Source organism: Papilio machaon, chromosome 7 (assembly GCF_912999745.1).
Source record: "Papilio machaon chromosome 7, ilPapMach1.1, whole genome shotgun sequence".
Taxonomy (NCBI): domain Eukaryota; kingdom Metazoa; phylum Arthropoda; class Insecta; order Lepidoptera; family Papilionidae; genus Papilio; species Papilio machaon.
The window spans coordinates 6694037-6709411 of record NC_059992.1 but is presented as its reverse complement, the minus strand read 5'-3'; the positions used below and the strand labels follow the sequence as shown (position 1 = coordinate 6709411).

At 33.1% G+C, this 15375-nt stretch overlaps 1 protein-coding gene across 2 annotated transcripts in view; it reads right to left on the bottom strand.

The window, feature by feature from the left end:
- Positions 1-15375, bottom strand: part of LOC106719408 (multiple PDZ domain protein) — a 68082-nt gene that overhangs the window by 27519 nt on the left and 25188 nt on the right. For both annotated transcript variants that reach the window (XM_045678548.1, XM_045678549.1), the window contains exon 3: positions 6724-6903. In XM_045678548.1, coding sequence (XP_045534504.1) covers positions 6724-6903 — 180 coding nt within the window. The remainder of the gene's footprint in view (positions 1-6723; positions 6904-15375) is intronic.

Sequence of the window (15375 nt, the reverse complement as noted above, 5' to 3'; positions counted from 1 at the left end):
AGAGCGTAAAAGCTGTTAGAATATCGTAAAAATATTAACTATTTATTTTAGCTAAAAATTAATATATTTAAGGTAACAAAAGTTGTTTAGTTTGTAATCTTTTTGATCAACGACCTCCATTAATTTCTCAATGGGTGGTAGGCCTAAATCCTATATTAAAGTACACGTTCTAAACCATTGTACTAGTTTGTGAAAGGACAAACACTGCGCGTGCCAGTTACTGAGGCAAACATTATTAAAGTAGGTTGCCCTACGTATAAATAATAAAGCCATGCTCGGTTATAGACGAGTATGGAAATTTTAAAACGAAAATAGCGGTTCCTAAATATCATATTTTGAAATGAGGATCATAAATTTTATTGTGAAATATCTAGGGTTATTTTTCTTATTAGACTAATGTACCCAGCATTGCTTTAAATATTTGTACATTTTTTTTTAAAATAAAATGTCGTTGAAATCATTTAATATAAATTAAATAAGTGAATTGATGTACATAAATGATGAAATACTTGAATTTAATTCATTTATAATTAGCGCTCGATACAAAGCTGATCAAAATCATTTCACCGGAAAATACAATTTCACTTCGACAGTTTTCATGATTCTATTTAGTTTATTTCACGGTTGTTATTCGATGCAATAATTCAATTTCGATAAAAGAGCTGCCTGAAATATAACTTATCAATTTAATATTTTGTGAAATTATTTATTAAACTGATTTTATAAATATTGTTTTTATTTTATTTTAGAGCATTTAAATAGATCTTGAGACCTAGTTAGTTCTAGTTAGTCTTTCTGACTAAGATGACTAACCGTGGGTTTTTGAGACCAAAATCCCCGTTTTAAAACATATTGTTATCTCTGTTTTGTCAAACATAATGACAGGGATGACGATATATTTTGTACAGACATAATGCTATCAGAAACCAACGGTTCGTTATTAAAAACGTAAACAAGAGTAGATAACCTATTTTACAGTAGTTTATAACAGCTGTTCTTTTTATACTTGGTAATAAAAATACTACAAAATAAATCCTATCCCCAGTTCAACCCACATCTGATTAGCAAAAACCATTATTTGTAATACGTTCTCACAATATGAAACAGTAGCGGCCATAAATTAAACATCGTGTGATCCTTTTGTTTAGCTTTAATATCCAGACTGTAAGGAAACTGTCACACTGTGTACTCTGTACTTTGTGATGAGGGTCATGAGATCGCACGACTTAATAAAAGTATTCCTTGCAATATATTATCCAAGTTACCAAATTGTTATTGTTGACATTGAACAGCGTCTAAAGGGTTAATAAAATTATATTATCAAGTAACATTTCTCATAAAGGATATACCAAAAGTAATATAAGCCTATTGCGGTACTGTCTGCTACATAGCTGAAGTTAATGAAATAAATTAATTGAAGGAAGTCTAAACAGAGTAAGAAGCACGTTCAGTAAAACAACGAGAGAGTCATCGCCCGTGAAATCGGTGGACACTAAACGGAGTTTCAAGCGATATTTTCACGTAAATACAAACACCGCGCTGTAAAAGAGAATTTTAAAAAGGTTAAGCGTTACGTTGGGGAGCGTTTTATTGCTTACATTATGAATAATTTATTCAACGGTATACGCCACTTAACTTCCTGCAAAAACATTGCTTTACAATGTTCATCTGCAATTTTAACTCTGTTCCATTTTATTTGTTATGTAACTTTTATTATCTCTTCGTTATTTTATTTTTGCACGAATGAGCCGGCTCGACCGGTGAAATACAAATACTATACAGAAGAAAGGCGTGAAGTTGAAGTAAACGTAGTCGTTTGTTAAAAATCAAACTCTAGCATTATAAAACGACATTAGCGTAACGAAGTGTACTTATATGTTCCCAATGAAGAGTAAGAATCTTACATATAAAATTGTCATGTCATAATGTTAATTACCATACTCCTACGAAATGGCTCGACCGATTGTTATGAAATTTTATATTCAAATTCAAATTCAATAGGTGTGAGAATCGGCTACTATCTATTTTTCATACCGCTATTAAGTTTTTTTTAATTGCGCGCGGACGGAGTCGCGGGCGACAGCTAGTAATATTACATATACGGTAGCTATATAGTGACTTAATTAAATGCGATTTATTTATTTTTTTTTATAAGAGAAGGGGGCAAACGAGCAGCGGGAACACCAAGGTGTTCATCGACGCCCATGGACATCTGCAATACCAGAGGAATCGCAGATGCGTTGCCGGCCTTTGAGAAGGTGATACGCTCGCTTCTTGAAGGACCCTAAGTCGTAGCGGTTTGGAAATACCGCCGAGGACAGACTATTCCACAACGCGGCGGTACGCGGTAGAAAGCTACGCGAAAACCGCACGGTTGTGGATTGCCAGCCATCGAGGTGGTGTGGATGGAACTTGGCGGAAATTTATATAAACTTCGTACATTTACACAAATAAAGTTGTATAAGATTTATTTCATGTCTCTTCTGGGAACAACAGATGATTAGTTACATATTAGTGCATTGACGATACCTATCTAATATATTACTAAATGTGGAAACATTAAAATTTAATTTATTGCTATTGTAAAATTGTTTACAAATTAATTTAAACCACATCAGTAATTTCAGAGTGTTTATGACATGTAACTCACCTTTTTGAAATAATAAATTAAAAGCTTTATGGTATATCTATATATTAGGTCCTTACATATGAAATTGGCGTTTTTCGTACTGGCCACTTTAATCACGAATTTCTCCTCTTTGGTAAGGAATTCCAAATTCAAATTTGTACAGCTATAGACTCATGTATTTGTGGTTCGATGACCGTCATTCATTTGTTTTTTTTCTTCTGTTTTTTTCTGTTTGCGTCACTCATTTTACAAAATGGAAAACTTAAAATATCGCATTATTTACGAGTACGAGTTCCGCCGTGGCACTAGTGCTGCGGAATCGACTCGAAGGGTGAATGATGTGTATGGCGGTCGTGTTGCAAAAGAAAACACAGTTCGTTTTTGGTTCCAACGTTTTCGTTCTGGAAATTTCGATCTGCAGAACAAGCCCCGTGGACGGCCTGAGACTCAAGTTGATAATGAAGAGTTGAAGGCTATTGTGGAAGCGGATCCATCGCAAACCACGTCCGAGTTAGCTGCAGGCTGCGATGTTAGTGATAAAACTGTTTTAATTCACTTGAAGCAAATTGGGAAGATTAAAAAGCTTGAAAGGTGGGTACCTCACGAATTGACTGAAGCAAACCGGCAAACGCGCGTCGACTGTTGCGTTACATTACTAAACCGGCACAATAATGAAGGTATTTTAAACCGAATCATTACCTGTGATGAAAAATGGGTTCTTTACGATAATCGGAAGCGCTCAGCGCAATGGTTGGATCCTGGCCAGCCAGCCAAATCCTGCCCCAAGCGAAAATTAACCCCAAAAAAGTTACTTGTAAGCGTTTGGTGGACTAGTGCCGGTATTGTTCATTACAGTTTTCTCAAATCTGGCCAGACTATTACGGCTGATGTCTATTGTCAGCAATTGCAAACCATGATGGAAAAGCTAGCGGCTAAACAACCTAGGCTGGTCAATCGCTCCACGCCACTGCTACTTCACGACAACGCTAGACCACACACTGCGCAACAGTCGGCTACTAAATTAGAAGAGCTTCAATTGGAAAGTCTAAGACATCCTCCGTACTCCCCGGACCTTGCTCCAACAGATTACCATTTTTTTCGAAATTTGGATAACTTCTTGCAAGGGAAAAAATTCAACTCCGATGGGGCAGTCCAAATCGCCTTCAAAGATTTTATTGATTCCCGTCCGACTGGTTTTTTTAGTAAAGGGATCAATGAACTACCTATGAGATGGCAAAAGTGCATAGAAAATAATGGTTCATACTTTGATTAGTTAAATATATTATATTAAAAAATATTCGACTTTTTGTTCCTCCCATACAAAACGCCAATTTCATATGTAAGGACCTAATATATAAAAGAAAGTCGTGTTAGTTACACTATTTATAACTCAAGAACGGCTGAATCGATTTGACTGAAAATTGGTGGGCAGGTAGCTTAGAACCAGGAAACGGACATAGGATAGTTTTTACCCCGTTTTCTATTTTTTATTCCGCGCGGACGGAGTCGCGGGTAAAAGCTAGTTTTATATAAAACATTATTGAACATATTTCAACTTACGACAAAAACCAAACAAGTATTGAATTATGAGAAGGGTCTTTGCGTCAAATAAAATAAAAGATGTTTGGCCAGGTCTACACTGGAGTACCGGGTAAAATGGATACGTTGTTTCTTATCCCGGAAAATATCAAGACTCCCCAGGGCACAAGACGAAGCAAATAAATAGTTCGACGAAAAGTAAACATAAAATACTACTTTTATTTCACATTTTCACGTCATTGTGGGAAAATAAATCATTTTATTTCATAACATGCGACGAACAGTATGATTAGGTTTTTATTGGTTGGTATATTGTAATTATTTATTGGTTCCATATTGAAAGATACAATCGTTATAACAAGCTTATTGATAAATCTGAATACATATCGAACGTTGATTAGTTAGTAATTGATCATTCAACAAGTTTAAATTCACATTTCCGTAAATTAATCGCTAAAAATCTTAATTCTTGTTATCGCCCACAACAAAATAAAATATCAATTTACCTATATTTTGACTTTTAATTAATCCTTATTTCAATTTGAAAAATATAGTATAAAATAAAATTTTGTACATCACAACTCAAGATGGCCGTTTCAGTAAGCAAAGATAAGAAATATAAAACTCCCGAATTTGCGGAAAGTCAACAAATGTAAACTCCTTCAGAGTCTTATCTGGATAAATTGAAAAGGGGAAGCGGACTTTAGATCTGAGAGGAAAATTTTTGTGTACATTTACGGAATGTATCCAATTCCACGATACCAATTTCTTTGTTTAGTTATGTTTTACGAAGGGGCTACAGAATCGCATTTGTTTATTCATTGGAAATTCGTTTCGGCAACATGTCGCGCATGTCATCGTGTCGCTGTCGGATTTTGCAAACGAATGACGTAATGCCATGTAGATTTGTTAGTGACGATATCGCAACTGTCGCAACAATGAGAACACGAACAAAGTAAGAAGTTAAATCTTTTGGTTATAAAAATACTTGTTCAACAATGACGATTCGTTTTAGAAAATGATAACAATGTAGTTACACAGAATCATTAATTTCAATATGCTAGAAATCGTTAATCGAATCACAGTGGCAATTTCAAGTAAAGTAACTCTATAAATCGATGGTTTATAATACTTATAGGTACAGAGTATTAAATAAATACCAAAACGCAAATTTACACTCAAAATACGCACTAAAATTATTAAACAATAGTTAATATTGAGTATTCTATTCAAACATCTTAAGAACGTCTTAGTAAATTAATCACTCCCCATTTCCCGAGGGATCTCCGCCACGTTGTTTACTAGTTACGGATAAATGTATTGACATTAAGCTCTTCACACCTCTCTACATATGCGCGTACTATTGCGTTTACTTTGCTTCAATATTATATTCATAAATAACTACTTTGGCAGTGAGGCTACCTATATTCCTACTAAAAGGCCTATAAGCCCTATTAGTACCGAAAATGGAACCATCGCCAAAATATAAAATTTACGGAAATTACTAAAAATTTTGGTCAATAGTTCAGAGATCGCGCTTTAACGATGTGGTTTTTCGTTAGATCGTGGTGTTGTCTTACATGTCATATAAGTCTTAAAATGTAATTTCGTAAGTCCCATGTCTTACAACTTGTCGTATAAGAAAATGCAACCATTGCTTGAATTGCGACATCTGGTAATGCTTACATTGTTTGAAGCGACGAATTTAAAAGCTCCTGACAAAAGCGGGCTAAGCCTAGTCAACAAGATAGTGTCAATAAAGATAAAGGCACTGAAATGTCCCACGTATATGTACTGTAACTCTGTGTGACGGAACCTTCTTTTGTCTGAGTGTGTGTGTTTCTGCGTGAGTTCAATTACCCGGATACGTGCGCAGTTACGTTTTTGCGTACGTCATTCGGTACTCGAACATTGACCAAATATTGCCATGGATTATTTAATAAGTATCGAGACGAAATTATATCCAAATGTAGAAATTTAAACCAATTTTTATTAGTTTCTATTCTAGAAAACAATTTTTTTTTCAGATCTATTTACAAATATTTAAGTTTTAAACAAGCCAATGCGTAAGTAAAAATATTCGCTAACGTGTTTTATCCATTAATAGCAGTTAAAGTGTGAATTAACAAATTTGTTTATTTAACACTTCGTTAAAATGTCAACCGATGTTCGCCTCAACCTTCAGCAAGGTTATATTATTTACGAATGATGTCACGGGCTAGAATTTTGTATTTACAGAAAAAAAAAACAGTCGAATACGAACGTTCTACGAACTCAAATCGGTTTTCATAAACACGAAACTTTTCATACCAGTTTTAATTGTTTATCACAAAATGTAAACGATTTTTGAAGGACTATTGATTATGAACCATTTATTTTCATATTAAAATTTCTTCCATAATCTACAATCTATCTCTTATTTCTAAGAACAGCATGGACATAGAGAACGCCAACAAAAGCTAGTTTGTATAAAATAAACAATAATAGTGTGCAGCAAACAGTGGCATAACATTCTGAGGGGAATAGCTTTATAGGAAAGAATTTACGAGGCTTACCCTCGGTGATAAATGGGTAGAGGTTGCGTAGTTCCGCCTCATACTCCTCCAGGGAGGCTGCGGCGGCGAGGGGAGCGAGGGGCAGGGGCGCCACGTACTCCTCCTCCGGCGACCGCTCCGACCCGTAGCCCTGGTCGAACTGAGAGTCTTGCAGCTTCCATACTGGTTCAGCATCTGAACCTAAAAGAACTACAGTTTTAGTTTTGAAATATAATATTTTGGACCAAAGTGGCCAATGATCAAAGGTAAATTTCATGTCAATTGACCGCTATTTTATTTTTTGTGCAATAACGAATAAATATATATTAAGCTCTAAATAATTTTAAAATATTCAATACGGACCTTACTTTTGGAACAATCGAAATAGATCAGTACTTTATACGAAGAGTCGTCTAATGTTTCTAGTTTATTTCTGCACATTTTAGAGAGAACACACAGGTGTTATGTTTTGAATTAGCTAACTAGTTCAATTAAAAGTTCAACATGCACGGCAGCGTGGAGTTGCTTCGTTGATTATAACTTTTTAGAATGTTTAACATAACTCATTTGTTTTTCAAAGTTCACAAGTATTTTTTAGTGTCATATTACTGATGTCATACGTTGATTTTGCTCAAGAAAAATGTATCCAGAATGTGATTTTTTATTCGTAAGCTAGAATAATGTATAGGTCACTGAAGATGAGTTTGAAGTCTAACACTATCCAATCTATTTGTGTATGTAACAACTAACATGTACAACAATAATATAACGTGTATGTTTGACTAACAATGAAGTTTGAGTCTACAAAACACCACTCATTGAATCAATACAATAGTTGTTGTTGATTTACAATGGACAGTATTTGTGAGTTACCAGCAGCATGTATAAGTCATTCAAAAATACTAAAACATGATATTAATTTATATCTAAGCGCCATCGGTCACACATTTTATTTTATTTAAAAAAAAAAAACAAGGACAAGTTTATATCGACGTTTGAAGCAGAATGGAACCCTTTAATAATACTCGTACGTGTCAATGTTTGAAGAGTTCATTCAGCGAAAAACTTTATCAAACAAAAAGCCTTTGTGAAGATCAAAAGAAAATAAAACCTCATTATATATACATTTCTCCTTCACTGCGTTATGGCTATTATTTCGGCCTCACCCTTTTTGTTACTTCGCTTTGCAAATGGAGCGAAAACGGAATCTCTGTTTTTTCAAACCATATGGCTGGCCTTTTTTGTAATGATTTTATTTACAGAGCCTAATGTAATAATTCTAGTAAGACAATAAACATTTCCATGAAATTCTTAATTTATCTCAGAGAAAACGAAAATGAAAATCGACACAATACTTTCATTACAATTATTAATATTGTAACGATTAACCGATGGTTCTAAGATCAAAATCTCTGTATAAAACATATCGTCAACTCTGTCATTATCTTTGACAAATAAGAAATATAAAGATGTTTATTACGGGGATTTGGTCTCAGAAACCCACTATCAATAATTACTTTCTACACAAATGTAACGTAAAATGAATTCGTAGTGCACTAGGGAATATTTATAAAATTGATGATCTCGGACATAAAATTATATGATCACATAAAATTAAACAAACAGACTTAATATTCCATTAACCTTATTTCTCGAACCTGTACAATATCGTGATCGGAAACAATAAAACCCTTTCGTTAGGTAACAAAGTAAGGATCATTTGCTTTGATGGAGGAATGCTTTGAAAAATATCAGTTTCGTGCTATGAGTCAGTTAGGCGATACTGTAGAATACGTTACTAACATTGATTTATAAGGCCCCGCCTTTGCGTTTGCCGCGTCGCGTGTACGACGGCTGAGGCGTGTCTGTTGAATTCTAAATAATCTTAAATTTTTAGGGTAATACCATCGATCCGTCTGAACAATAAATTCAAGCTACGACAGTTACACTTAAAGTTGTGTTTGTGATCTTGCTATTTATACGACTTTCATCGTTCTAATTTTTAATATACATTAAAAAGTTCAATATTTTATTGTACCTAGAATCTTATGACTAAGAACATAAATCGTGATTCCTTCATGGACTGCTACAAAAGTATAAAATTAAAAAAGAAATATTTAAACAATGTTATTTCCAATATTAAAATGTAATACAATACCACCTTGAGAAATGTTGAAAAATAGAACTATCAATACTCGTATTGATTTGTTTGTATTGTAGTGTGGGTTTCCCTTGATTAATCCAGAATCGGCTCACAAGGCAGCCGTCGGTTCATTAGATACGAAACGCTTCTATTATTCTCGCCTGTAATAACTCCCCACAGGAGGTATAGGGCCTATATATCACGAAGGAAAAACAAATTATTCCAAACAGGCTTCTATATTGTACACATACAGCGATAAGCGATGCCATTGTATGCTGTGTATATATAAATGATATACTTAATAAAGGATGAAAGAACGCCTTTAAATGAGGAGAAAATGGAATTGTTTTCACATAGTAGATATTGTAATTATTGGAGTTAAATATTTTATGAATATAATGTCAAAAAGTGACGACTGAAATTAGATTGACAGATCGGTTTGTAAAATGAAAAGCCTCAAATGATCAGGGCAAGGAGATAATAAATGTAAAACTATAAAATAATGAGCTAGATGAGAGGCATAAATATAGCTTTAGTATATCTATAGCGATGCAGTGTGTAGGGAGCTTAATTGGTCGAGTTGCGGAGACATAACTCACGGGTACCGTTTACTTATCATAATGTGCCGCCAGCCGAGCTCGCCTCGGATACACCTGCACTGCTTTTACGTAGGTTTAATAATGAATCATAACATTACGCCTCTATCTACTTATGTTTACTTTGAAAATTGTTTCTAAGATACTTGGGAAATTTATTAAAACACTATATATGTATTACGATTGTTCACGATATGATTAACTCGTGCCCTAAACAGCTTCTTGGATTTTAGTAGACGTGATCTTGTCGTAAATTTTGGCGTAAGAAATATCGTTAATATTTATGTATTGATCTTAGAAACGATGTTCCAAACAGAAAGCAGTTTTTTTCTAAAAGATACGATTTTTTTTTAACCAATAAAGATTGATAGCAACGAAATCTCATTAGGTTTTTCCCGCTCAAACAAATCATCAGAACGCTTTGTTTTGTAACAAACGTTTCTAATAAACGAAATGGCTCACAAATAAAGCAACAAAGTCCTGACTATAAATTACATTGACTACACATTTCAACAGTGTAAATTTTTATCGCTCTCCGATACGGACGCATTGAGAATAAAATTCAAATCTGGATATTTTTACAATTCAATTCGAGCAATTCTTTAAGGATTTGCTAGAAAGTAACAAAACTTTGAATTTATTTCGCCACCAACTCGGTAAACTGGGTTCAAGACGGAGTTGTATTTGTTACATCCAAATTGAAGAAAAGATTGTTTGTTCTGAAATTTCGACGCGTGATAACAATGACAATTATTCAAAGTTGGCATATTGTCTCTCATTCCACGAATGTTTGACTTTTTGTTACATATAATTCTGTAACAAAACAGTCGTTGTGAACTAGTTTTATGTTATAAATAAATTCTGTAGATAAAAAGTAAAGTGTAATCTTAATTTCTTAGTAAATTAACGTGAAAAATTAAACCTAACCTAAAAATTAACCTAATTAAAAAAATCTTGAAGTTCGAGAAACTAATCAAGCTGATTAAATTACTGTTTTAATATTTCATAAGAATAAAACTTATTCTGAAGACGTAATTAGTATATCTAATTAATATAATTTTAATTACTTTTGTAAATATGAATTTCTTCCAAGTAGAAGTGAATAAACAGGCTAAGTCATAAAGATAAAATTTAAATTTGCAAGAATTTCTTATTAACCTCAAAAAACCTAAAATTTCATTTTGCAGAAATTTCTAGAACAAGATATAACTCTCATAGATTACTCCCCGGCGGACTTATAATCATGATATTCCTTGTTGCAAAAGTGTCCTCTGTGGATCATTAACTTCTGAGATAGCATCAAGGATCTACGGAGTGTCAGCTTTTGATGATAAATGTATTAAGTTTAAAGAGATCCTAGAAATTAAGTCGTCTCGTAAATGATTAATAGAAATTTTTGTCCACAACATTGTGTTTATAATCTTAGGATTAAAAACTTTCGATATTTATGTTTTAAGTTTTTTATATTACAACTAAACTCTTCGATGTAAGAATTTGATCATATCACGTACAATAGTCTGTCATTGCTTCATAAGCCAAATACAAAAATATTTATTACCCAAATCTTTTGTTTAGTACATTCTGTGTAATAAAAAATGCCTACAGTATAGTACCGTCCTTGGCCGGCGCAGTAACTGGCGACGCAGTATAATGTCGGCGGATATGTTTCGTTTGACCCCACTCTAGTGATTTACCACCCTTACCCTACGCCGAAATGGCGTTCCATTTTCTAGAAATTAGGTTGGTCAGACTATTTCTCTACTTTTATTATTTGTTGCTTTAAGCACCATTTTGCTTGTCATAAAAAATTACAATACAGAACATGGATTGTTTTATATCCATTTCCGTTTCAATGCTATTGTTAGTGTCACAGTAAAACACTTTAACAACGTGCCATCGAGGATTCTATCTAAACCTTGTGTTACGAAAATTTAACAGTGGTAAAGCCCGCAATAAAATCTTCAACGCCTACCGACCTCCTGGATCAGTGTAATACTACACGACTACACAGAAGACAGGCGTGAATTGGAAGTAATTCCGCGTTTCGTCTGATCAGTCTGCGTACTGTGGCCTTATTTTAGTCATTTATCCCTTTCAGCCCTTACATTACCTACATATCTATGGGCAAAAGTCACATCGCTACTTTAGCAAATTCAAGTGGCCGCTTGCTTTTTTGTCATCTTTTGCTATTGCATTACAAGCATTGAAAAGTTGCGCGTATAAAATAATTACTTGAGATTTAGTAAATTGAAAGGTCTTTTTAAAACCAAATATATATAAAGCCAAAATAATTAATCCGGGTATTGTTCCAAATTAATTAAACAAAGCATATATGACTATTCCTTCATGACGCAACAGAAGTTAAATTTAAAAAATTGCATACACATTCTAAAAATCTTGAAACGGCTTTATTTTTAAGTTCACTTGCAACGTCCTAGATTTTACTCATCATAAAAACAATACGTTCGTCGTAGAGGAATGTAAAACAATTTCTCAGCTTCGCATCCAGACGTTCGGGGAAGGAATAAAATAAAAAATAAAAACACTTCGCAAATCATAAATCCAATTTGCAAGCTGTTGAATTTCGTAGTAGAATATGACATGACAACAGAACTGTACTGAAATAAAACTATATTTTTTAATTTTTAGTGTTGTGTTTATGCAATATCGATTACTCTTTTTTTAGAAAATAAAACCGATTGAATTTATTGATTGAAATTGATAAGACCATAATTGCAAATAGTAATCCAAGTGATTAGTTAGATTAGTGTTGTACTTGGACCACAAAAATACTTTTTTTTTCACAATACATATTCTTCTGTATATGTATAATTGGAGTTCTTTATTTATACGTACTTTATTAATCTTAAAAGTAAATATAGAGCAGTAATAAAACCAATTCCAGTACAAACAAAAGCGCTTAGATGGGATGCGGCCGAAACGAAGCTGTGAAACTTTTATTTAAGAAATCCTCGGAGTGCGCAAGCAAAAGAAAGCCGCAGACTGAACTGAAAAGAACTGTTTGTAATGCACAGAGATATAAAGAAATCTCTTTTTCTCTGTCGCCACCTCGTAAAGTGATAGTAGTAGTTTTTTCTTGTAGATAATATTTGTAAAATACATTTTCTCGCAATAGTCAGAAAGTTACATGATTTTTGAAGAGATTGCCGTTGTAGTTATTATTTTTTAAATCATAAGGTGGCAAACATGCAAGCCACCACGTGATTCGCTGAAATAGTGAAGCGACCTTTGCCTATAGACGCAATTGCAGATGCGTCGCCTACCTTTTAAAAACGGAGGAGGAGACGAACAGAAAAAGAATATTTCCCTTATTATGCGTCCCCTCGTCCAACAAATCCCAATCCCATCCTTTCTTTTATAAGAAAAGGGTAGGAATGGATAAAAGAATAAAATTAGGCCTCCGGCAGCACACTCGTTAGACGAAACGAGGACTACTTCACGCCTGTCTTCTGTGTGGTCGAGGTTTTGTACCAGGCGAGCCGATCAGCCGAATAGATGTTGATGCTGGCGTCTACCACTATAAGAAAAACACTGATGGAATGGGTAAGTAAATTGTAATGACAGATGTTAGATCGATTTGGAAAACCAAGAAAAAATAATGGAACGTTTTGTAAGAAATTATTTTATTTATTATTCAATTTCATTTTAGTATAAAAATCATTTACTTCAAAGCTACAGAGTAATAAATCGTGTAATCTCAATCTGAGTAATGGAGCAGCTGAGTCACGGTCTAGTACGAAAACCAGTTAGAAGTTTTTATGAATCAACATTAACAGTTTTGTTATGATTGCTATCACGTTTGAGTAATCAAAACGGATTCGTCTAATTAAACATCATCTATTAATTACACTGACCGACCCTGGTTAAACTTGTTTTTGGGATTGGACTGTTGCTTTTTGTTTTAAGAAATGAAATTAAAAAAATAACTGCTAAGTTTTCCAAAACCATTTTTTTTAGCTTAAACATCAGAACATTCCATTACCAGTATTATATTGAGACAGATGACAAAAAGGAAAAGAATTATGTGAAAGAAAGGCTTTTTAAAATATGCTCTATTGTTTTGTTTTTTATACAGATCTAAAATTACATCTAGATGCTTTGACGCTCTAAAGGCCAAATAAAAATTCGTTATATCGTAACATGTAATGTTGATTTATTTTATGTTTTTTTTTAAGTCATCTACATATTAGAACTCGAAATATGTCACAAAGTGCAAAAAGAAAAAACTCTTTACAAGGAAATATTTTACTTTAGTAATATTTACTCAAATCGATGAATAAAATAGAGAGAAAAATTCACACAATGTTCTGTTATTAAAAATTGTTCGAACGACACAATATTGGCAATAAAATGTATCTAAGCCAGCCATTGTTTAGAGGGGAAATAAATTTTCTGTTAATATAATGAAATTCTTAAAAATAGCTTTATTTTATTTGCAACGGCTCTTTAATTTTAAAATTTAACGATATTATTAGTTTTAAATATAGATTTTAAATGAAATGTATTAAGCAATACTTTTCGGTATTAATTATATTATATTTTATTTATTTTATTTAATATCAATATTTTTTAAATACAATATTAAACTGAAAATTTTAATCAACTATTGTAAGAATAAATTAAATTAAACCATAAATTAACTACAATATTTATAACACTAACTAATACGTGCTTCTGTAAAAAAGTATGGTTGAGGTTTCTTTTGTTTTACCAAGAAAGAAATGCAATATTTAAAAGTAAGTTTTTAATGTTAAATTCAAAGCTATAAATTTCAAAAGTACAAACCAATAAAAAATATTTTGTAACTTCCTTCTTCTATACAGTTTTGATTAAAACTAAAAAACATGTAAACTGTAAAATGCGGTAATGTGTATTAAGAAGTTCTCTAACTTTTTATATAGAAAATCCGTTGCAATGTAAAACTAAAAGTTTATACTTCAAAGTTGTATCGCAGTTAAGACAAACTCGGATTAACTGGACAATGTTACTTTTAAGTGTGTTCTGTTCATATAAAATTGTACGACTTATGTGATTTTTGCGCTCTTGGCAATTTAATGTTTAAATGTAGGTGCAGGATTACAGTAATAAGTATCAGATCATCAGTAGATAATATTAAAATTTAATGTCTTATTAGCAGAATAAAAATTCTAAGATATTTACGAATAAATTAAAAAAAAACTTAATTAATGTAACTTGACACAGCGACCCATGCCCATAGAGATTAGCAATTTCAGATGCGTTGCTTACCTATAATCAACGGAGGAGGGGACGCACAGAAAGAGAATATTTCCCCTTCCTATACATTCATTATAAGAAAAGGGTGGGAAGGGAATGTGGACTAATATTAGGACTCCGGCACCACACTCAGTAGACGAAACGCGGAATTACTTCCACTTCACGCCTGTCTTCGTGTGGTCGTGGTATTGCATCAGGCGAGCTGGCCAATTCGTGCAACATATGTTGTTGCTGGCGTCTACCACTGTTTTAATTTTCGTATATACTCATCAAAATATAAACAGAGACACTCAAAATGCTACTTTGTTAAAAGGTATTTCCCGTAGTAACAACAAATTTGAAACATAAGCACAAAAATGTCTATTCTACACAAGCCACGTAGTTCGCCGCTCATTTACTTACAGGCTTTTACTAAAATTAGTATTAGTGCAGAGCTCTTTATGTGGGAGAGTATTTCATGTTGCAAAAGCTGTTTTCATGTTGTTAAAGCTTTTTGGTGAAGTGCCCTTTTAGTTTCATTTGGAAAAGCGATGTTAACCGATTATGTTAACTAAATTAAATTAGGAAATGTTGTCCTCTACTATATACAACAATTAATTTGTTACTACAAGTTGCTAGTTTTCAATCGACCAACATTTTATACAAGACGTATTTAAAAAAGGGTAGTTAATAATCAAA